Source organism: Gobius niger (genome assembly GCF_951799975.1).
Source record: "Gobius niger genome assembly, chromosome: 17".
Taxonomy (NCBI): Eukaryota; Metazoa; Chordata; class Actinopteri; order Gobiiformes; family Gobiidae; genus Gobius; species Gobius niger.
In genome coordinates, this window is record NC_136868.1 from 8,709,847 (window position 1) to 8,731,819 (window position 21,973).

General features: G+C 41.8%; 2 protein-coding genes across 3 annotated transcripts; one reads left to right on the forward strand and one right to left on the reverse strand.

Annotated features, from left to right (window-relative positions):
* Positions 1-336: 336 nt before the first annotated feature.
* On the reverse strand, positions 337-7,338 carry LOC306976847 (allantoinase, mitochondrial). Of its 2 annotated transcripts, none has more exons than XM_079574954.1 (11): positions 7,201-7,338; positions 6,074-6,225; positions 4,838-4,952; positions 4,621-4,767; positions 4,499-4,544; positions 4,168-4,261; positions 2,566-2,752; positions 2,244-2,382; positions 742-914; positions 636-668; positions 337-500 (listed from the first exon to the last, which is right to left on the reverse strand). In XM_079574954.1, exons 2-11 carry the CDS (start codon positions 6,196-6,198, stop codon positions 351-353), a joined length of 1,209 nt encoding a protein of 402 aa, XP_079431080.1. In that variant the 5' UTR covers positions 6,199-6,225; positions 7,201-7,338; the 3' UTR covers positions 337-350. The 2 variants fall into 2 exon arrangements, with proteins under 2 accessions (XP_079431080.1, XP_079431079.1); XM_079574953.1 differs by lacking the exon at positions 7,201-7,338 and adding an exon at positions 6,629-6,798.
* Positions 7,339-7,372: 34 nt separating this feature from the next.
* On the forward strand, positions 7,373-21,490 carry LOC306976830 (tetratricopeptide repeat protein 39C-like). Its single transcript, XM_079574927.1, has 14 exons — positions 7,373-7,878; positions 8,657-8,705; positions 12,266-12,394; positions 13,701-13,815; positions 15,088-15,499; positions 16,488-16,656; positions 16,963-17,056; positions 17,147-17,254; positions 17,333-17,442; positions 18,803-18,926; positions 18,998-19,095; positions 19,706-19,810; positions 19,897-19,935; positions 21,028-21,490. The coding sequence occupies exons 1-14, from the start codon at positions 7,733-7,735 to the stop codon at positions 21,115-21,117; spliced, it is 1,788 nt and encodes a 595-aa protein (XP_079431053.1). The 5' UTR covers positions 7,373-7,732; the 3' UTR covers positions 21,118-21,490.
* The last annotated feature ends 483 nt before the right edge of the window (positions 21,491-21,973 follow it).

Sequence of the window (21,973 nt, forward strand, 5' to 3'; positions counted from 1 at the left end):
ACAACATATTATGGAGAAGCTTTTATTCATATATTTTTTAGCCAATAACATCAAAAAGGTTTAAACAGGGGGTGGAGAAGTTGTTAATGTTTGACAAAGCCCGACAATGGATAAACCTCATGAATGGATTGCAGGTTATTTTACAGCTCAGTAATGTGATAATAGGATGATAATAACATGGTAGTCACAGGAATGGAGGAGAAATAGAGCTGTGTGTGTCCTGTTCTATGTAATGACCACAATCACCATTTTATAACACATTTAGTTACCATGCTATTACCAAGCTGTAAAGAGCTGCCTGTATTTACTTCATGACTGAGGATCTTCACAGTCTGACTGCTTTTGTCTCCTCACAGCTGGGCCTGGTTCCTCTTCTGGTGGATGAGGAGGTGTTGTCCCAGAGGCTCGGGGCTGAACTGTCCCTCCCAAAACACCAGCTGCCCTCGGACCACTGTCCCCCGCACTGCTCCCTGGAGCTTCATACCCAGGTACGGAGTCAGCTAAAGAAAACCAGGAGTTAGAGGGAAAATTCAACACACACAATGCCTAAGAGTGACCTGCTTTATTCAAGTTTACAATAAATAGTTATAATATTCAAAATGCAAACGCTGAATTGAATGTCTTTTCCTGTTTACCTTATTTCTGTGATGTATGTTTTCTTCCATAATCTGCAAAAACATGTGGATAGTTCAATAACATTATTTCCACATTGCTAAAGAAATCCGGATTTGAAAGCTCCACCTTAAACTCTCTCTCCGGGTCCCATATGACCAGATCAGCGTCGAAGCCGGGAGCGAGGCGGGACTTGAGGTGGTCCAGGCGGCACATCTGAGCTGGGTTGTGGCTCAGGAGTCTGACCACATCTGGCAACGCAAAACCTCTTCTGCTGGCGGAGGTCCAGAACAGAGGCAGACCTGAAAGAAGAAAATCATTTCTGAACCATTATAGCAAATAGGCTGGTCAAAAATGTACAAAGGTACTTTTCGTGACTGCTTTTGAACAGTCTTTAACAGTCAGACTAAATGGCAAATTAGGAAACTACTTGGCATTCTGTTAAAAACTGCATTACATAGCTAATCTATACAATTGTGTTTATAGATTATGAGCTTTTTTTTAAGTAAGTAAGCAATCAAGCATAAACAATACCAGTAAGGTATCGGGAAAAAGTTTAGGTACTACTGAAATAAAATCAAAAATCAAATGCAGCTTTATAGTCCAAGTTTTGATGCCTGTTGGTCCAGAGACAGGATTAAAGGAAATGAATTGGTAGTTTCAGCTCAAATAAATGATACAAATTTAAAATAAACTGTATTTTATGGAATAAATGAACATAATGTTTTTTGTTTTATGGTTCTATACAACAAATATTTTAGTATATGTATCAGAAAAAGTATTGTTCAGGTATTGGTATCACAAGCCAAGTATTGTTAAAGCAGTACTAAGTAACTTGTTTAACTTAATAAATCCTTTCCATAGTCCCTCTGGGGGTTTATACAAGTGTTAATGGGATGATTGGAGGGTCCTTCACCTCCCCCCTCCCTCCTCTGGCCAGAAAACCACAATTGCAAGTTCGCTGCACCGGTTCGGAGGCCCCAATACACACTAATGGAAACACGAAGAAGAAGCTAACAGGCAAATGGGCAAGGCTAACTGGGGCTAGCGCCACAAACAGTATTTACAGCCAAGTTTGAAAGAAAAAAAAAATCTCAATTATGTCATTGGATGTACAATATCCCTCTCTCCCTTTCTCTTTTCTATCAGCGTAGTATTTACTCTCACGGACAATTAATGAGTAAAAAAAATAAACACAGCATGCTACAACACCTGCAGTGGTGCTTATGGCCTCTAGGGGCATGAGTTACTTTGTACTGCTTTAAAGTCCCGGTATACAAACATTTTTTAGAGGTACCCAGCCCTACTTGGAACCAGGTCTACACAGGACACATGAATTGCATTTGTGAATAGTTGAAATGGGGCTATATCATCTGAGTAAATGATTAGGCTCGGCTTTTGTTTGCCTGGACTTTACACACTGACAGAGAGAGCCAGAAAAAGTACATGCCAAGACTGAAAGCCTTTCAGATCCTTTTGCACAACCATAACCAGGCATTTTAATATGATCTGTTATTGTGATATAATGTGTTAGGATCTGTGTAAAGCAGTTTTCCGACCACTCAATCATTTGTTGTAGTAATTTTAATAGTCAATTACTTGAATAGTTTTTGATTAGCCTGTGTTCTCACCAAACTGCAGAGAGGAGATGCCACCCCAGGCCTGAGTGAAGTCCCCAGTTTCCAGCCTCTTCAGGTCCGGAGTGCAGGGAGAGTGATCGGACACCACCATGTCGATGTCCCCGGCTTTTAACGCAGACCACAACTCCTCCTAGCAACACAAAATTCATCCTTTAAAACTTGATAATAGTCATAAAGTGATGTTAGAGTTTGGTAGTTATTGTGTATTTCTGCAAATATTGACTGAATGTAATATAAACTCCTGATTTATGATATTGTGATAATACTAACATTTGGATATTGTTCGATAATTGTCATAATGTGTCAGATGAACCTGGTTTGCAGAGCTCCTGATCGGTGGACAGCACTTGAACTGCGTGGCGCCTGCAGGTATGTCCTCCGCCCTCAGACTGAGGTAGTGATGGGTGGTTTCCACGGTGACAGGGGCTCCCGCCTCACGGGCTTCCTGAATCAACTTCAGCGGTTCGGCAGAGGACAAGTGAACTATGTGGCACCGCACCCTGAAATCCACAAGTAAGACATGTTTAAAACATCTTTACACAAGGGCAGCATGATATAAAGTCAAGGTATTGTTATCGCAATATAAGGTGATGCAATATCCATAAATAAGCAATAAGCCACACATTTTATACTGTCTAAAAATCAAAAACACATAACATGACATAAATTTGTGAAAATGTTTTGGCTTTAGAATCATTTTGGTCCTGATTTTCTCCTCGTTTATTGTTTTTCTAGCTTTTCTTGCTTTTCTTGCTTTAACACACCTTGTTTAAAGGAATAGGCCACCATTTTTACACACAAAGATATGTTCTTACCTTAGCTTAGACGAGTTCATTTGTACCTGTCTGCAGTAATATCTTCACTTTACTGTGCGGACGCTGAAGTACTTCTGGTATTACTACGCCTTACAATATAGTTCCCCTTTTTATCCACTGAGAAAATCCACATTGTTTAATTTTGTGTAATTATACTTTGTAGTGTAACACTTCACGTAACCATATTTAAATAGGGAAAACGTGGAAGAGCTTGGTAGCTTCTATCTTGACCAGTTTTGGAGCTATAGAGGAGAGAGGGAGAGGCTAAATGCTAGTGACGTCTGTGCAGTGTTTACGTGACTGAGGGCACGCATGAAGACCAGACAGGTACAAATGAACTCGTCTAAGCTCAGGTAAGAACATATCTCAGTATATAATAACGGTGGCCTATTCCTTTTGCTTATTATTTTGTTTTTCTCATATTATGCAGCCCTTCCTAAAGCTACATTATTTTTACTATCCTAAAATAATGTAGCTTATGGTAAACTTTCTGCAACACTGGCTTTTCTTTTTACTGAGAGCACTTGGATTAGGTGTATCCCTCTCTACTTTTACATTTTTCTGAAGCTTGTAACATATAGCCTAGTGACTGCATTGTTTAACCTTGTTTAAGCTAAGAACTACCAAACTAATTTAAGCTTCTTCCTTGTGATGATGATTGTCACGGTTTGGTCCTTTTTGTTTGTGTTTTCATCATGTTTTTGTTGCTTTTTTTTAACATGTTTTGGTCACATTTTTGTGGCTTGATCGCTGTTATATTACACACAAACTAACGAAATGCGGCCAAAACACTACAAAACGAAATTGTGATAAGAATGTGGAAAAATGCAACACCAAAGCAATGAAAACATGATAAAACTGCAGTAGAAACCACTAAAATGTGATAATAGCAAAAACAAGAAAGAAGCTTAGATGAGTTTTGTAGGTCTTAGCTTTCAATTTAGGCGTTTCACTGGCCAATAGGCTGTAAGCTCCAGTCGAGAAGCTTTTAGATTTGAGTAAAACTGGACAAAATGTGCTTGTTTACTGTAAGGTGGGGCGTTAAGGGGTTATAAATATTATATAATATGCCCTGTAAAGGTAATTCAGTTGCTTCTTACTGATATTGTAGACAGAGCTGTGTGACGATGCGAATGGCTTCAGTTTCCATAACGTCTGGTCTGGACTGCAGGAAGGTGGAGTACTGACAGGGGTCTGGAAATATAGAACCAAATCTTATTCTAATAAATAGAGTCGTATACAATGGCTCAGATGTGAATAGAGTCTCTTTGCTTCTGTGATCAAAAAGCAGAAATCAAAAATACTGAAAAAGGTACAAAATATTTGAAAGCTTTTATATTATCACATGACAAGGTTAAGATGTGGTTAAAAGTTGGAATAAAGTAAGTTGATTTTGAAGCAAAGCCTTTCCTGATAACAGGCAGCTCTTACCATCAGGACCTTGAGTTGCATTTTGCACCTCCTTTTCTGCATGAAACTGAACAAAGCCTTTCATTTTAACTCGATAAAAGCTGTATTTTTCATGAAAATGTTGGCACAGTTCATTGAGTTACCAGTAGCACAGTGCCGGTGCCCTGCAGATGCCTCATGGCCGTGTGCAGGTCGCTGTCGGTCACGTGAGGAAACTCGTCCACACCGCTGTGAATCATGAAGCATTTGAACCCAGCCACTCCTGCTCTGACCATCGGCTGCAGCTCCAGCTGAAAAGGCAGGACAATGAGTTTGCCACGTTGTAGTTTTGTGTAGATGGGTAACTTGGATAGGGCGCACCTCGTTTCCAGGGATCACTCCACCCCAGAAGGCGGTGTCCACAAAACATTTGCCTGTCGCTTCGCGCATTTTTTCTTGGAAGTTAGCGAGTGTGGTGGTTGGAGGGATGCTATTTCTGTGAGAAAAATCCAAACATACAAAACATACTGTGTAATGCGCTAATTTGATCTCATCCAGCTGTGTGATCATGGGTCTAATGTGCAGATTATCACACTGCAGTGGAATGGGAAATTATATGTGGGACAGAATAGATTGGGATGTCAGAAATAATGGGTCTGGGAGGATATATAATATAAATGGTGGATTCGCCTTAATACTGTTCCCTGTTCCTTGTTGTTGTTGTTTTGTTCCCTTTTACATTGATTATACTATTGTGAAATGAAATGTTTTATGATATTGAGTTTGGGGGAAGGCAATCAAAAGCTTCTTGCTTCGGGCCACTCCTTTTGAGCAAAATGTATGCTCAAATAAATAATAAATACTGAAAGGGACTATACAGAGTTTAAAAATGTTAAAATTATGTATTTTCCTCCCCCTACATGTTCCAGCCCTTATGTGTAAAATGAGCCCAGACCAGTTCACCACAACTGCCTCTAAAATCCTGCGCTGTCACTCAAAAAGGTGTTACTTCAGGTCCAAAGTGCCGTCATGCACGAGCTTAATATAGAAGGTGCAGTTACACGTATGACCTGAGGTGGCAGTAGTGAGTATAAAATGGCCAACTTGCATCTAGCCCCTTTAAAGACACGAGATGCAAGTTGGTCATGTTATACTCACTTCTGCCACCTCAGGTCTTATGCGTAACTGCAGTCTCAACATAAAGCTCGTGCATGACGGCACTTCGGACCCAAAGTAACAACTTTTTGAGTGACAGTGCAGGATTTTGGAGACAGTTGTGGTGAATATGTCTGGGCTCAATCTACACATTAGTACATGGCTGGAACATGTAGGGGGAGGACAATTGCATAATTTAACGTTTTTAAACTCTGTATAGTCCCTTTAAGGTCAGATTCATTCATTAAAATAACTTCTTTCATGAATGTGAGAGGGAAATCGCCTGTCAGTGCAAGTTAAGTGTGTTTCAGTGCATGTCAGGAACAGGTATCCTCCTCTCATTCCTTCCTAGTATTCTAGCATGAGAAATCAATAAATGTGGTTCCAAAAGAAAACTCTATTACGAAGTGAATGCTCTTGATGACGCCTTATACTTTCATAAGCAGTTATGAGTCGGTTTACAATGGCATGTCCACTATCGTCGTCACTCCTCCAGCAGCGGCCGCTCTCGTGGCGGTCCAGAACCCCTCCCACATGGTGCGTCCCGGTTCGTTCACGTGCACATGGCTGTCGACCAGCCCCGGCATCACCACGCTGTCCCCCACATCCAACACCTCGAAGGAACAAGAGACAGAGATATATTGATTGAAAGTGGGTTCAGTTCAAGAAATGTTGCAGCCAAATACAACATTCATTCATTTTTCTTTAAGTACCCAATACATTAAAAACAGAATGAAAAAAAATATACCTTTAGGATTTACATTGCAGAGCCATTCCATTAGTCGTGCTGTTTTTGCATATTCATAATACAAGTTTATGTGTAAGTTCCATTCATTCATCCATTCATAAACCTCGGTGTATGTTTTATTAAGAATAAAGAACATGAGCACTGTCAGTGTCAGAACACAATAAAATTAATAAATACAGAGAGGTTTGCGTAGCCAACTCTCTGAAGCCACTCTACATCAATGCAATCTTTCTCCAGCAGAGGGCGTGCGCTCAGAAGTATTGCTTTACCTCGTCTCCAGAAAAGTTGGAGTCGGTCAGAATTTGGCGGACCTTTCCGTCCTTTATTGTGACCACAGCGGGCTGCAGCTCAGAGCCCAGCAGGACCCTCGTGCTCCGGACAGCCCTGATCTGGGATCCCAGCTCCATACTCCGCCTGACTGCTCCAGCGGTGGGATTTTATCACAGATAAGCCTATAGACTGTGACTCCTCCCACTGCGCACCGGGGCCACGGATCCGCCCATGTGGACTTTCATGTTTGTTTTTTGCAATGTTTACTCTGGGGTTTGAGTTGCTCTTTAAAAAAAAAAAAAAAATAAGAACATAGGCCTATGCAAAAGTCTACGTTTGATAAATTTTGGATTTGCATATGGACCTGGGCTGGCCAAAGTCTCAGTGGTACAAAGTTATACCTGTTTTTCCTCGACACTTAAGGTTGAGAAAACCCTTGTAGGCTCTTGGACGTGTTGTTGTAGCTCATTTAGATTTGTGTGTAAGCTTTCATTTGCGTCAGTCAATAACGTCACACGTACTGCCGTTTACATGCTCGTGCCATGGATGTATTATAATGGCTCGTGCACACCTGTGTTTGTGACTGAGAGCCCTCTGATTGGTTGAGAGCTGGAGACAGGCGGCGTTTGGGCCAATAAGCGCATGGATGCAGACAAGATGCTGCTCTCTGCGCCTCTGGCTTTGATGCACTACGTTATGACGTCACCTGTTTTATGAAGGGTGCGTGAGTGGCGGAGACGGAGCATCCAGCTGCTCACGCTGTTATGTAATGCGTCAGAGGCACGTTTCCGGAGGAGAGGGCAGACGGAGCGGGGGATGTGTGCGTGTCGGCCGTGGACTGAGACTCTGAGCGGGGACGATGCGCTAGTTCTCGCCGCTGATCGGTGCTGAGTCTGGGTCTGGGCAGAAGGGCCTCTCCCTGAGGTGCGCACGTCTGGAGGCTGCAGAGCTGCTCTGTGGAGCGGCCGTAGGCGCGTCTCGGTTCACACCCGTCTCTCTAGCAGTGGAAATAGCCCAATGCGGCTTGGCTTCAGGCTAGAAACGGGATCATATTCTCTTCACCTTCGCGGAGCTCTCAGTCAGCAGCCTCTGCGTTTCTCACAATGGCGGGTCCGGAGCAGTCCCAGCAGCAGCAGCAGGTCGAGGAGAAGGCAGAGCCCATAGATGATGCTGAGATGGCCCTGCAAGGCATCAACATGCTCCTCAACAACGGCTTCAAGGAGAGCGACGAGCTCTTCAGGAGATACAGGTAAAGCTATGTAGAACAACCATACTAGCCCTGTTCAATCTGTACCCTGTGATAAAGAAGAATAAAACATTGGTGTCCACCATTGTGTGTCTATGAGTAAAATGCAGACTACGGGTCTAATTATAATTTTTGTTTGCACTAATAAGATAATGTAGGCCTACAGGAAATGGGTATTTTGAGATATTGGCTAATTTACATAATGTCGGCCTATTCAATTAGTAAAAACCTAATATGTGCCAAGAGAACATAGCGTTCACATTTTTATTTTAAAATTATCCTATTATGTTTAAATAGAGGACAGTTTGTGTAACTAATGGAGACTGACTGAGGTCTAACCAAGGCCTGTGAAACTCAAACAGGAGCTTTACAATTACATGGATGTTTGTCCCAAAATCCTTTGTCACCGAGGCAACAGGAAAGGCACAGAAATGTCCTAAAGATCAGTGAACTGGACCAAAGAGAGTCAACAGAGACCAGTCAGTGTCCACAGTAGAACTTTCAAGATAAAACACTGTGTTCTTCTAATACTGTGTCGTAGGATATAGTTCCTATTGTGATACAGTGATATTGAATAAACCAGAACCAGTGATGGTGAAAACATTAACTGAAATATGGAGGCTATAACAAAAAAGTATTCAAGTGTATTTATTTACATATCTCTTATAAATATTGGTGTTAGAGCGTAATAATAAAATGGTCAGTCGAGTCTTACTCAAACCTTTGTGAACTGCTTAGACTTGATACTGAATAATGTTGTTTACGTTTGATCTATTTTCAGGACTCAGAGTCCTCTGATGAGCTTTGGAGCAAGTTTCGTCAGTTTCCTGGTGAGTGCAGTGTTTTACTCTAGTGACTATCAAACGTTATGAAAGAAAGGACCCAATTCAGTTTATGTAGACAGAGTAGTTGAAATTTGTCAGTAAAAGTTAATAATTATTCATTACTGATGCAACTATTACGTTTATACTTTTTGTCTTGGTCAAATTCAAACCGTGCATCTGCTTGAAACTGCCAGAAACGTCTTAGATTTGATGTCCTTTCTGATGAAACCCTCCCCTTTTCTTCAATAATTATTTACACATATTGGTTACACTTTATTTTACACTGGCTAACTAAAATTAGTGCAATGTAATCTGCTTTTAGTACTTTGGACGATTTTGACAAATATTGCGTTTCGATTTGCCATTTTCCTGTTTGATACGGCACAGTGCAGCAGTGGTTAGCACTAGTGCTTCACAGCTAGAAGGTCCCAGGTTTGACTCCCACCTGGACGGGACCTTTCTGTGTGGAGAGTTTGCAAGGCTTCCACCGTTCCCTGACACTCAGAGTACCTCTGGGGGACAGCCATGTGACTAAAATAAGTCTGGGATGGAATCACAGAGCCTAAACACTTTAGAATCTGCTTTATGTAAACTCAGACAAACTTGTATCTGTTGCAGCTGAACCTGAGATTGCAAGGCTCCACTATTCTGATCGATGAACATCTATCATTCAAATGCCCGAAACAGAAGAAGAAAAAAAAAAAACTCCGTTTCTTGAGGTTTGGTTATTGCAGTAGTAAAAACCTTGATTGCGTTTCGATATTGATTAACCTTGCAGCTACTTCTGCTACTTCAGAGGTTCATAATAATAAGACATAAGACACTTAGGGTTAGGACTTAAAGTTAGGGTTAGAGTTAAGGTCTTATGTCATATTACCGTATGTTTCTCCAAACTGCAAATACATATTAGTCCATTGTGTATGTAACCCATAAGTACAAGTTATTACACAATGTTACATAGCACATTACATAATAAATTTGGCAGGTACAATGTATCAAGGGTAGTGTAAAATAAAGTGACCAGTTGAGCAGCAAAGCTCAACAATATTCCTGTGGGGCAGACTCTTGAATTGCCACCAACCACACAATTACTTATAGAAGAAAGTATTACGTATTTGCTTGAAACTTGAAAGTCAGGCTTCAGGCAGAGCAGCGTATGTCGCAGAGATCACCGTCAGTCTGGAGCTTTGAGCTGATTGTCTTTGCAAACTGTCTTATTTGACAGGCAAACCTTTTACACAAGGACCACATTGGGTTTTTACTCTCTCCAGGGGGGCCGGGTAAATGGCAGTTTGGGGGTAGTCAAACCAATTCAGAATAGACTGTAAGTACCTGAACTAATTACGGTAGAGCAGCGGTTAGTGCTCGTGCTTCACAGCGAGAAGATCCCGGGTTCGATTCCCACCAGGACGGGGCCTTTCTGTGTGGAGTTTGCATGTTCTCCCCGTGTCTGCGTAGGTTTCCTCCGGGTATTCCGGTTTCCCCTACCACTAAAACATGTACAATAGGTTCCCCTCTGGGGCCAGGACTCCCCTGAAAAAGAGATTCTTAATCTCAGTGGGACTATCCTGGTTAAATAAAGGTCAATACAAAAAATAATTAAAAACCCAACAAAATAGCAGCAGGTATGTATTACTTTGCTGTATGTCAGTGAGAACAGAAGTGTTGGTCTCTCTCTTAAGCCAATGCACCAAAGTTAGTGGTGTTTTTTTCCCCCAGAACTGATCTTACAGTGGCATATAAAACTTTGGGCTCCCAGGACAGGCTTGTAGATAAATCCAGAGCCAAGCATCGTCCCTCATCACAACCTCCTTTATCTCTAATGTCTAATCCTGGACCATTGTCACTGCTGCTTCCTCTGCCCTTCGCTTTTCCATCCATTAACATAATGGAACTCCTCTGACAGCACATCACAGCGATACAAGTTGCTTCTACAACACAGGAAGTGATATCTGAATGCAATGGTCAAAAATACTCAAACACAGGTTGGTATTACTGGGTTTCCAATTTCATCATTGCATTTGATCGGCCTGTAGTGTTTACTGAGAGGGGTGGAGGTGAAACGGTCATAGAAATGTGTTGTTTGGTTCTGTCATTGGGGGCATTAATCAAAGTACATTATATAGATTAAACTCATTTGCATCTTTATTTCTTTCAATACTATCAGCCGGAGTTTTATGAATCTGTTTCCCTTGTGTCTCTCTCCCGATGTCGTTGTGCTGTTCCTTTCTTTCCGAGGCACAAACAGCAGCTTGTTCTTGGTTTAATTCAGTTATCTAACAACGCGGCCCTGTTTGTCGCCACAGTTCTGACACATTCCTGCAGATGTGCGCAGAAGCGAAGAGGAAATTACATTAAGATCTATGTCAGAAAGGCCTTATTTAAACCAATGTACTGTACTCTGTTCTGTTGTGCTGAGACGAAATGTGACCATGGTAGATGTTATATCAGACATTTTATATAATAAAAAACAAGTCTTTGTTATGTGATAGTTCAGCTATTACTATTTTTTGTAGCACTGCAGTGACTGATCCGCTTTTAATTGTCCTTTTTCAGCACATTGTGAAAAGGTGCAGAGGTAACTTTTAACATCGTGGCCGGATATTGAAACGTATACGGCACATAGGGCACAGACCAGTGGTCGATGCAGTGAAACATTCAGTTGGGTCCATTCAGCCGAGGTTTTGATTATACCACATCTTCTCCCACTTCTCCCCCAGAAAATATGAATTCACACTATTGAGTTTTGCAATATTCATCGTAGTAAAGCTTAAATTGTCGACGGGACTGAGTTTGGTTGAGTTGAGGACGATTCGATTTGATTCACAGAAGATTCTCTTCTTCACTCTGGGGGTCAGAAAATGTGTCACTCAACACACACAGTTCAGTCAACGAGTATTTATGATTATATGTCATACTTTTCCCTATACATTTACATAAAACTAATTAAAACAAGCAATTACAGTAAATACTTGTTCATTTTTATATGCTTGGTGTGACTGCCCCCTTTCGACACCACCCTGAAATACCTGAGCCACATTTTAGGAATCACTTCTAAATTGGGACATATTTTTCTACATCACCTATCCTTTAACCTGGCCAGACCAGATTGATATTACTGTGGCAATATTATTAGCACTGATTATCTGCTGATTGGATCGAGCACACTGCATATCCATACAACTTTAGTTTAAAAAATGTTATGTGTTTCTGTTACATGTAGCAGCACCTCGTGTTTTTTCGTCCTTGTCACTTTGTTAATTATTATCTATTTGGCCCATAACACTTTTGGTTCGGTTTTGAACGGTGAAGGCGGGAGCGGTTCAAGATAGATTCTCATGTGTTTGCGAACACACGAGGCAGGCGAGGTTACCTCTACTTCATTCTGAAAGTGAAACCAGAGTTTTTTAGAAATGATATGTAGAGCGACTTATAGGAATGAAGTATCCATGTTATCAAACTCACCCTGACTACCTGCTCACGTGCGTTCAACTCAGATATTAGAAATACCTGATGATATTTTTATTTCTGACACCATTCTTTTATGTTTGGTGACTTTTTGTCAGAACGCGATGATGACGTTTGAGGAGGAGAAGATGCAGACGGCGTGTGACGACCTGAAGACCACAGAGAAACTGTGTGAGAGCGACAGCGCCGGAGTCATCGAGACCATCCGCAACAAGATCAAGAAGAGCGTGAGTGAATGAGCATCACAATGAAGGCAAAGCTTTTTCTGCATGTCAAATAGTCAGGCTATTTATATCGAATTAAATACAGATTAATATTTTGATCTAAGTTAATCGGATGGTTCAGTGGCTCTGACTGACTAGCACTCCTTTGGGTGTTTTGTCTTGGCCAACCCAACCTAAAACATGCGCAATCGGTTAAATCCTAGAAAGACAGATAGTACTGATACACCTTGTTAGATACAATTGAATTTAGTCAGGTGGTACTTGGACGGTCAAATATCTTATGCAGTGGTATTTGATGTGAAAACTTTGGGAACCACTTTGTATGATTTTATAAGTCAACTTGAATGGGTGCACCCCACTAAAGGCCCTGGCTGTAGGTTGCTGCTTCTTACAGCATTAATACACCATGCACCATCAATCAAGACAGATGATAAACAGTGAGTGCAAGAAGGAAAAAAGTGCATACAGCCATTTGTGGACATGTGGCACCCAATTTACCATTTGAAATACCCTGTATTACAGTTTTAGGGCGCCATAATCTGATTTGTAAATGAGAGAATGCTGCGTGAGTAAAACATGCATAATTTACTCTACTCTACTCTTCTGATCCACTTGCTGCTCTTTTTGTACAGGAGCAAACGCTTGGTTAATGAACAAGCAAGATTTTTGGTGACTTGGTGCATACCTGGCCTAATGATTCTTTTCTGGTTTGGAGGAGACTTTCTCGATTAACCTTTGGACCGGCAACTTTCTCAAATGGTTATATTTGCGTTTTAAATGGTTCTTCTTTTAGTCTTTGTATAAAAACATAGAAATTGCCGTTGCAGAGATTGGCCACAGGCATAACCTGCTGTTACTGTCCATTAATTTGCATGTGAAAACCTTAAATGTAAGTGAAAATTTCTCTGATATAAGCTTATTATTATTATTATTAAGTAAAAGTCGACATAAATCTCCATTCAACTTGCTGTTTTACAAATCCTTCCAAGTAAATGAAACGTGTCCTATAGTATTTCCTCATCTGCTTCTGTTGTGTGGGATTCTGGTTGTTGCGGCTATGAGCTCATGCCATTGCCGCTCTCCAATTGAATTAGTGTTTCTATGAGATGAAATCACCAGTCCATAAGTCTGTCCATGTCCTGGAGTCTTCTCTGGACTCCTGCCACTGGGGAAACTCCTCCCGTTTGTATATTCAATTAGAGCTTGAATGTATCTGTTTGAGTATATTATAGGGATTTTAAGATATCAAAACGTTCTATTTATTTTGTGTTGTTTTCTTGTAAAATGTTTTTGTGTTTTGTTTTTACAGATGGACTCCCAGAGGTCGGGCGTCGCTGTCGTGGACAGGCTCCAAAGGCAGATTATTGTGGCTGATTGCCAGGTTTACCTCGCCGTGCTCTCATTCGTCAAACAAGAACTGTCCGGTACAGAATTATCATTGAAATCTTACTGTGCATACGTCAAATATATTTTTGCTTACCAGCTGTTTGATGAAGCTAATAATTAGGGAATGGCCTCTGGCTGTAGAGACCCTTGTAGCTTACTAATAGCAGCCAAGTTGTTCGTTTGCTGAAGCAGTGGGTGTGAGTAAATTTATGTCAGTGGTGTTTGTTTGTCAGTGTCTCTTTGTTATCCCTGTAATGAACTGGAGCTTGGCCAGGGTGTGCTTCTAAATCAGCTGGAGCAGGTTTCTGTCTTCCCACAACCTGTAAACCGATAAGGCAGAAACAATGGATGAATAAATCCACTTTGTAAAGGACACGTAGCATTAAAAGCATATAATAGCGTAAAATAATTAAAATAATAATAATGCCGTACTCTTGAATTACCAAGTTTCTCAATGTGCTACACTGTAGTCATTATTCATTCACTATACTCGGTGGTGGTAAGCTGCTGTTGTAGCCACAGCTGCCCTGGTGTAGACTGACGTGGCAGTCTGTACCATCGGCCCCTCCTACGACCACCAACCACTCACTCACTCACTACATTCACCCAGCCTTCCTGGTGTTCCCATGCGGTCTCCCATCCAAGTACCAACCAGGCCCTTCCCTGCTTAGCGTCCGAGATCTGACGGGATCGGGCAGAGCAAAGGCGGTAGGGCCATATTATGGTGGCAGAGTCTCCAGCTCAAGGTTCTGGGTTGATTCCTTGACCAGGGCGTTTCTGTGTGGAGTTTTGCATGTTTGTCTCTGGGTGCTTGGGCCCATCAACCCACAATATGCACGACCTGGCTCTTACCGCAGAATAAATGCCTCATAATGTCTTATCATGTTTACTTTGTTGCTTAAAATTGCCCTGCTATCACTGAATGTGGTTCCTTGTTAACATTGTATATGACATATAAATCTATCTATCGCCCTCTGCTCCTGACAGATAACCCCCGTCACACTGAGAGACAATAAAGTAGCTAATATTACGCAAGTCTATATCGAGTAGTCCTATTTAAAAGTTTTATTATACCCATTAAATTGAAAGTTTTGGTAAACCATATCTCTTGTGGTTATGATAGTTTTGTTGCACTTCACTTTTACACTTAACTTTCGTACATCTTTGTGCTCACTCATATTCTTTCCTTGATTCACTGTAGGCTGAGTGATAATCTCAATAGAAAAAAAATCTTGTCTATTGAAATGTGCATTAAAAACAAGCATCTTGACCCCCCCCAAAAACGTACTTTCCTCTGTCTTCACCCGCAGCTTATATCAAAGGCGGCTGGATTCTGCGTAAAGCCTGGAAAATGTACAACAAGTGCCACAGCGACATCAGCCAGCTGCAGGAGGCCTCTCAGCGCCGCTCCTCTGTCCCGCAGGCCGACTCCATGAGCACGGACAACGCCGACCACAGCCCCAGCCCCGAGTCCAGCCCCAACACCAGTCCGCAGTCCAAGGTCCCGGGCGAGAGCGAGAGCGGGGTCACCGCCGAGGCCCTGGACCGGCTCAAAGGCTCCGTCAGTTTTGGGTACGGGCTGTTCCACCTGTGCATCTCCATGGTCCCGCCACACCTCCTGAAGATCATCAACCTCCTGGGGTTTCCCGGGGACAGGCTGCAGGGGCTGTCCTCTCTGATGTACGCCAGCGAGAGCAAGGACATGAAGGCGCCGCTCGCTACGTAAGTTTGTTTATTCATTTCCACCCTGATGTTTGGTGTATCATTAGAGAGATAAAAATAATGCCTTGCTTTGGGAAAATCATAGAACTTGTGGGATTACTGGAATGAATTTAAGTAGGAAAGGAGGTGAGAGTATCAGTATCACCAAACTGCTCAGTATCGCAGTGGTAAGCAACATCAGGACAGGCCCTGTAGTAATATCTGGCCCTCCAGCATATATAGCGTCCTAAATTATTTTTGAGAAGTGAAGTTTCACACATTAGAGATCAAATGCCTGTTAAAGTACTTCCCTCGTTTGATCATATATAGCAGTATTTCCCAACAAGGAGTATGCGGACCCCAGGGGGTAAGCGAGCGTTAGGCAGGGGGTCCTTGTAATTATTTCAGATCAAAAAGAAGATGAAACTGAATTGCATTTCAATACGATTTTAAAACAACAGGGTTTCTTTGCGTTGAAGAGTGTATTAGCCTCATTTTGAACCAAATCTGTGTTTAGATGATAATTTTTTAAATAATTGGTGACACCCTCGAGAGAAGGGGTACTTTGAGTAGAAATGAAAGACTCAAGGTGTAGGCAAGACAACAAAGCTAGGGAACCACTAATATATAATGTACAACACTAGGATTTGGAGAAGCTGGTGCTTTGATTTGGGCCACGATTGGGTGGTTCTGCCCCCGTTTTGCTTTGTTTTTTTACAAGGAAGAAAAGCAGCCCACGCCAAAGCACAAAGCCTACATGCTCTATGGCAGATATGGTTGAAGCGCAAGACTTCATTTGCAGTAATTACACAAAAGATGATAATCTAAAATCCATTTTCATATTAAAAAGGATTCTCATAAAGAAAAGAATTGTTTCATTGATAGAATTAGCATGTAGTATGTTAATGTTAATGTTAATATTCTTTTAGTCAGTCACTCTTACTTTAGAACTAAAAGCACTGTCTTATACTCAAAGTGAAGACCTGACTTGCTCTGTGTTGTGTCTCAGGCTCGCCCTCTTGTGGTACCACACAGTAGTGCTGCCCTTCTTCGCTCTGGACGGCTCAGACACTCGGGCCGGACTCCTCGAGGCCAACACCATTCTTCAGAGAAAATCTGTGGTTTATCCAAACTCCTCCCTCTTCATGTTCTTCAAGGGCAGAGTGCACCGGCTAGAGGTAAATCCTGCTTTACATGTTTATTATTCATTAAAATTAACAACTCTAAGCAGCTAAAAACAATTGAACACATTAGATTGTTCCCTCCCTTTCATTTTTACAGCCTTAATTTTGTCTGGTCTGCCTTGCTTTTTGTCCAACAAATTAATTAGGCTTTGAAGATGTTGAGAAATTGGGGCATAAAAGTGGATTTAATTTAGATTACCTTGAAAATTCAGAACAAACTCAATAGCTGGGCACCCTTATCCTCAGAGCGCTAGATTTGTGTTTCCTGACTGAATGTTGTTTCGCTCCTTCACTCCTCAGTGCCAAATCAACAGTGCTTTGGCCTGTTTCCACGAAGCACTGGAGCTGGCCTCGGACCAAAGAGAGATTCAGCATGTGTGTCTGTATGAGATCGGTACGGGCTTTCTCGATTATTTATTACTGGCCTGTTTTATCGGCTTTAAAATAAACGTGCGATACATTTATCCGCATGTTTGATCATTAGGTTGGTGCAGCATGATCGAGCTGAACTTTGAAGACGCATATAGAGCATTCGAGCGACTTAAGAATGAGTCTCGTTGGTCCCAATGCTACTATGCCTATTTAACAGGAGGTAACTGACATTAGCCACACATACAGACGTTTTGTGATATGTCATTTATCTCCTTATTGTTTGATGCTCTTTCCTCAGTGTGTCAAGGAGCGTCTGGTGACCTGGAGGGAGCCAGCGCGGTCTTCAAAGATGTGCAGAAGTTATTTAAACGGAAAAACAATCAAATAGAGCAGTTCGCTGTTAAAAGGGTGAGTCACATACTGCAGCAACGTGTCAATGATGAAAATACAAAGCCTGGTAAGAAAGAAGGTCACACTCTTGTTGGACCGCCTTGAGCTTTGATTACGGTACACGTTTGCTTCTGCAATGACGGATTTATTTCAGTTCTATTTTTTTTTTTAACTAAGAACATGTATTGATGATGAAAGGGAGACTTCAATGCATTACAAAGGAATACTTACCACAGTTTTAGAATCCATGGAAAAAATATACTGCCTGGCTGGATTTATTTAACTGTTATGATCTGGGGTTGGTGCAGTTGGTTAGGGTTTGGCTCAGCAACACTATAGGTGGTTTTCCACATGCAGGCTTGTGTCAGCCAAATGGCTCTTTCTCTTTCTTTGCTCTTTGTCAAGCTTTTCCATAACAAAGGCCAGTGCCGAACCGGTCTGACCAGGTATAGGTTTTGGGATCGACCTAGTGACGTGACTAACGGACTGCTGGCCTCTGATTGGCAACGAGCGAGTGGACAGCCCTCACTATTGACACACAGGTCATACGGATTTAATATTTTACTAAATCAAACGGCTTTGCTAAAAGGGGACTTTGCCAATATTAGCATTTAGCCGCTGTTTGCGCAGCTTTAGCTGATGTTAGCATGACATTTGCATGTAGCTTACCTTCATTGTTGTATTTAGCGGTTTCTTTTCTGTTTTAATACAGCTTGGCACCTCTGAGTGATTCCATAAGTCCCACCAGAAGTGCTCCTCTGTGGGGGTGTGTGGGGTGTGTGTGTGTGGTGGAAACAAGTATGTGCGGGGTAGAGTCGATAGGTGCACGTAGATCAAGGCGTGTGTGGAACGACGGCTTATGTGCCCAAAGAATGAAATCAGCTGAACATCCTGAATGACCAGGTTATTCCATCATGGAATTCTTCTTCCCTGATGGCACAGGCATATTCCAAGATGACAACGGCAGGATTCATCGGGCTCACATTGTGAGAGAGTGGTTCAGGGAGCAGGAGACATCATTTTCTTACATGGATTGGCCGCCACAGAGTCCACATCTTAACCCCATTGAGAATCTTTCGGATGTGCTGGAGAAGGCTTTGCGCAGTGGTCACACCGTCCCATCAGTGCAAGATCTTGGTGATAAATGAATGCAACTCAGGATGTGACATTGCAGAAGCTTAATGAAGCAACGCGACAGCACATGGGAGCTGTAATCAAAGCTAAACACAGTCCAACCAATTATTAGAGCGTCTGACTTTTGGGCAGTGTAATGAACAACCTAATTCATGCGCCTTTTCCACAATGTTTTTATTTAATGACATGCATAGTTAAATATTTAATTACCCACCTAACCGCTCTTTAATCTTCATTTCCATAGGCTGACCGACTAAGAAAAATGTCCCCCACGAGAGAGCTGTGCATCCTGGGAGTGATTGAGGTGCTGTATCTGTGGAAGGCTCTGCAGAACTGTTCTCCATCCAAACTGCAGATCATGAACCAGGGTAAAACATCATCCTAATAGCACTGTTTTATTAGGTATTTCTTTATATTAAAAGTCTGTGTGTCCGGACAGTGTTGCAGCGAGTGGAAGAAGCTTCCTGTCGAGGCTTGAAGCATCTGCTGCTCGGCTCCATTCATAAATGTCACGGGAACATCAGAGACGCTGTTCAGGTAATCAAAATATCTGTAAAAGGAACGAAAGCTTATTTATCAATCAATCTTTAATCCAATTCAACACCTTCATTTTGAATAACAGCATTTCAGCTCAAAGGGATATTTGAGATATTTCATCAATAATTCAAATGTTTGAGGTTCAACTCCCGCTATTTGCAGATACAGTTAAGATACAGTTGTAGCCGCTGCTGCCAGTACATAAGTACATAAAAAAATCGAATGTAGCGTGTATCCTACTGCTTGTTAAAGATCAGAGTTCCCCCACCTCCCAAATCCCACTTTAACCACTGCTCATACTGTAATCTGCAGCTGCTATTCTAGTGTTTCTCTATGGAAATTCCAAAATATTTCCTCTGCAGATACATCACACTGGGTTAAGCACTGATTTTCTCCTCTTTTGCATACTCCTTAAATCATCCTGTCCACTTACTTCCTGGTACAAAATGATGTCATGAAGCTGATGGGAATGAGTTGAACCTTTGCCAACCATTGAGTAAATGCTGATCGAGGATTTAACTCTCTTTTCTCCAAAATGAATCATTTTTAACTAAAGATATACACATTGTGCTACATAACACTGATGCTTGATGCTATGTGCCTGTTTCAGTCCTTTCAGCTCGCCATCCGAGACGAGTACGGTCGTCAGATCAACTCCTACGTTCAGCCTTATTCTGTCTATGAGCTTGGCTGTATACTTTTGGCAAAGCCGGAGGTAAGCTCTTAAAGCAGTGTTTTTAAGATGACTATTTAGCTGTGTGTATTAATCACATCTGACATTTAATGTTTGTGACATTGTAGACCGTCGGAAAGGGGAGATCTTTTCTTCTTCAAGCAAAGGTAATGAGTTTGTACAGTTTTGCTTCCCCACTGAAAGAAGGCTCGGGGCGGGATCTTTCTCTGTGGAGTCTCCAGGTCCTCCCCCTGTCCGCGCAGGTTTCCTGCGGGGGCTCCAGTTTCTCCTACCACCATAAACATGTACAGTAGGCTCCCCCTGGAACTAGGACTATGGGGGAAAAGGGTGGGACTTTCCAGAATAAATGAAGGTCAGATTAAAAAATAGACACAGTAGATAAATAAATAGGGTGAGTGTACGGTTAGGATGAGAGGGACAGTTTATGTGAAGCAAGAGTTACATGAGTCCAGATTGAGATGGTTTGTACATGTACAGGGAAAAGTCTGTGAGATTTCAAAAACAGACCCCAAAGGACACTCTGTTGTACATGTTTTTAGTCGTGGGGCAGAGGTGTTGCACTCGTTTGCCCTGGGTACAAACCATCTTGGTTTGTTTGTTCTAAGATTTTCAGCTTGACTGGAGGGTTTATAGTTAATAGAGTAATGCCTCATTTGAAAGCTAAAGCCAACAAAGCTGATGGTATATTTTTTTGTTGCGTTGTCGCTGTATAACGCTTCAAAAATGTCTCTTTTTTTTCCCTTGTGGATTTTTTTGCAGCTATTCCATAACTTTTTAGTTGTGTTTTTTGTTTATTGTGTTGTTATTGCTTTTCCGGCACACTTTTATGTTGCGTTTTCATCCTTGTTTTCGTTGCTATTTTGACACAAGAAGCTTTTAGATTTGGCTAAAGCCACACTGGACAAAACAAGCTTGGTTCAGGTGGGGGTTAAGAGGTTAAAAAGCCCCTCCTGCTCTGGGACCTGAATAAACAGTATCTTTTATCCCCCAGTCCAACACTCTTGTGTATGGAAAACCTGCGCTGACAGAGGGAGAGCCTCCAAACTCCTCAGAAAGATCCCACTTGGTCTGAGCTCAGGGGTGCTAACCGCTACACCACTATGAATATGATTATGTGAATATGATTATATGGATAGAGTTTTGTCGAGGTCAGAGATGCTGGGAAAACTGTGCAGCATTTAATTTGTTTTTGCCTTACATACCACTTAACGTAATCTATTCTCTGTCATTATTTCCAGGAGGATTTCACGGGCTACGACTTCGAGAACAGGCTCCATGTCCGGATCCATGCAGCCCTGGCCTCCATAAAGGATGTAGTGCCTCAGTGACCTCAGATACAAGTGCACAGGCTCAAGTTACACCCATCACACAAACCAGTCACTGTCAGTCCATTCATCTCTATGTATGCCAACGGTGAAAACGCTTGACCGTGTTTAGAAAATGAAGATGGATCAGTTGAGGGAGCAGACCTCCGCCAAGCCATTGCAGTTCCTCATCTCGATTCAAATAGTGATACAGGTCGACCGCAAAAATAATAAGCATTTGTTTTTGCTTGGTCTGTGTTTTTTTTTATAGAAACACTTTTGACATTTTGCTGTTGCTAACAAACTAAAACTTACCCACACATTACTACAGTATTTTGAAGTCAATTTGCTTTTATTATACTAATGAAGTGTAATCTCCAAAAGGGAATGCCTAAACCAAAATTACACATTTCTTTAGTTCACCATACAAGCTAGAGCAGGGGTCTTCACTGTGGAGGTCAGGGCCTGTAGGGGGGCTTTGCAGATACAGAAGGGCAGACATCAGGCCCAGGGGCAAAAACCGGCCTTCCATCATAGAACCTCTGGCCTTGAGGATGATTTTGAGGAATATTTTTACACAAATCAGAAATCACATGCCTGCTACCTCTTAACCCCCACCTGAACCGAGCACATTTTCTCCAGTTCGACTTTAAAGGATCTGTATCATGCTATTTTAGCCATCACAAAGTAAAGTATAGGCCTTTATATGATATATTGTACCTCTACCACGATGGAGTACTATTTTTTGTGAGAAACATAAGTATTTTCTGGGGGTATTTTGCAAACCCGGAAGACACGACGCTTCGATTCAGGTAGCTCCGCCCCCTCTCTCCGAGCTAAATCGCCCATGCCTTTTTAGCAGTAAAAGAAATATAAATAT

What these genes read in the sequence shown, in the direction of transcription:
- LOC306976847 (XM_079574953.1), bottom strand. Translation starts at nt 6,766, where the DNA reads ATGGAGCTGGGATCCCAGATCAGGGCTGTCCGGAGCACGAGGGTCCTG. An exon ending in CCAACTTTTCTGGAGACGAG is followed by an intron (nt 6,226 to 6,628) that starts GTAAAGCAATAC and finishes TGTTCCTTCGAG; the next exon opens with GTGTTGGATGTGGGGGACAG. An exon ending in TGCAACTCAAGGTCCTGATG is followed by an intron (nt 4,262 to 4,498) that starts GTAAGAGCTGCC and finishes CTATATTTCCAG; the next exon opens with ACCCCTGTCAGTACTCCACC.
- LOC306976830 (XM_079574927.1), top strand. Translation starts at nt 7,733, where the DNA reads ATGGCGGGTCCGGAGCAGTCCCAGCAGCAGCAGCAGGTCGAGGAGAAG. An exon ending in GCAGAGTGCACCGGCTAGAG is followed by an intron (nt 16,657 to 16,962) that starts GTAAATCCTGCT and finishes TTCACTCCTCAG; the next exon opens with TGCCAAATCAACAGTGCTTT. An exon ending in TGTGTGTCTGTATGAGATCG is followed by an intron (nt 17,057 to 17,146) that starts GTACGGGCTTTC and finishes TTTGATCATTAG; the next exon opens with GTTGGTGCAGCATGATCGAG.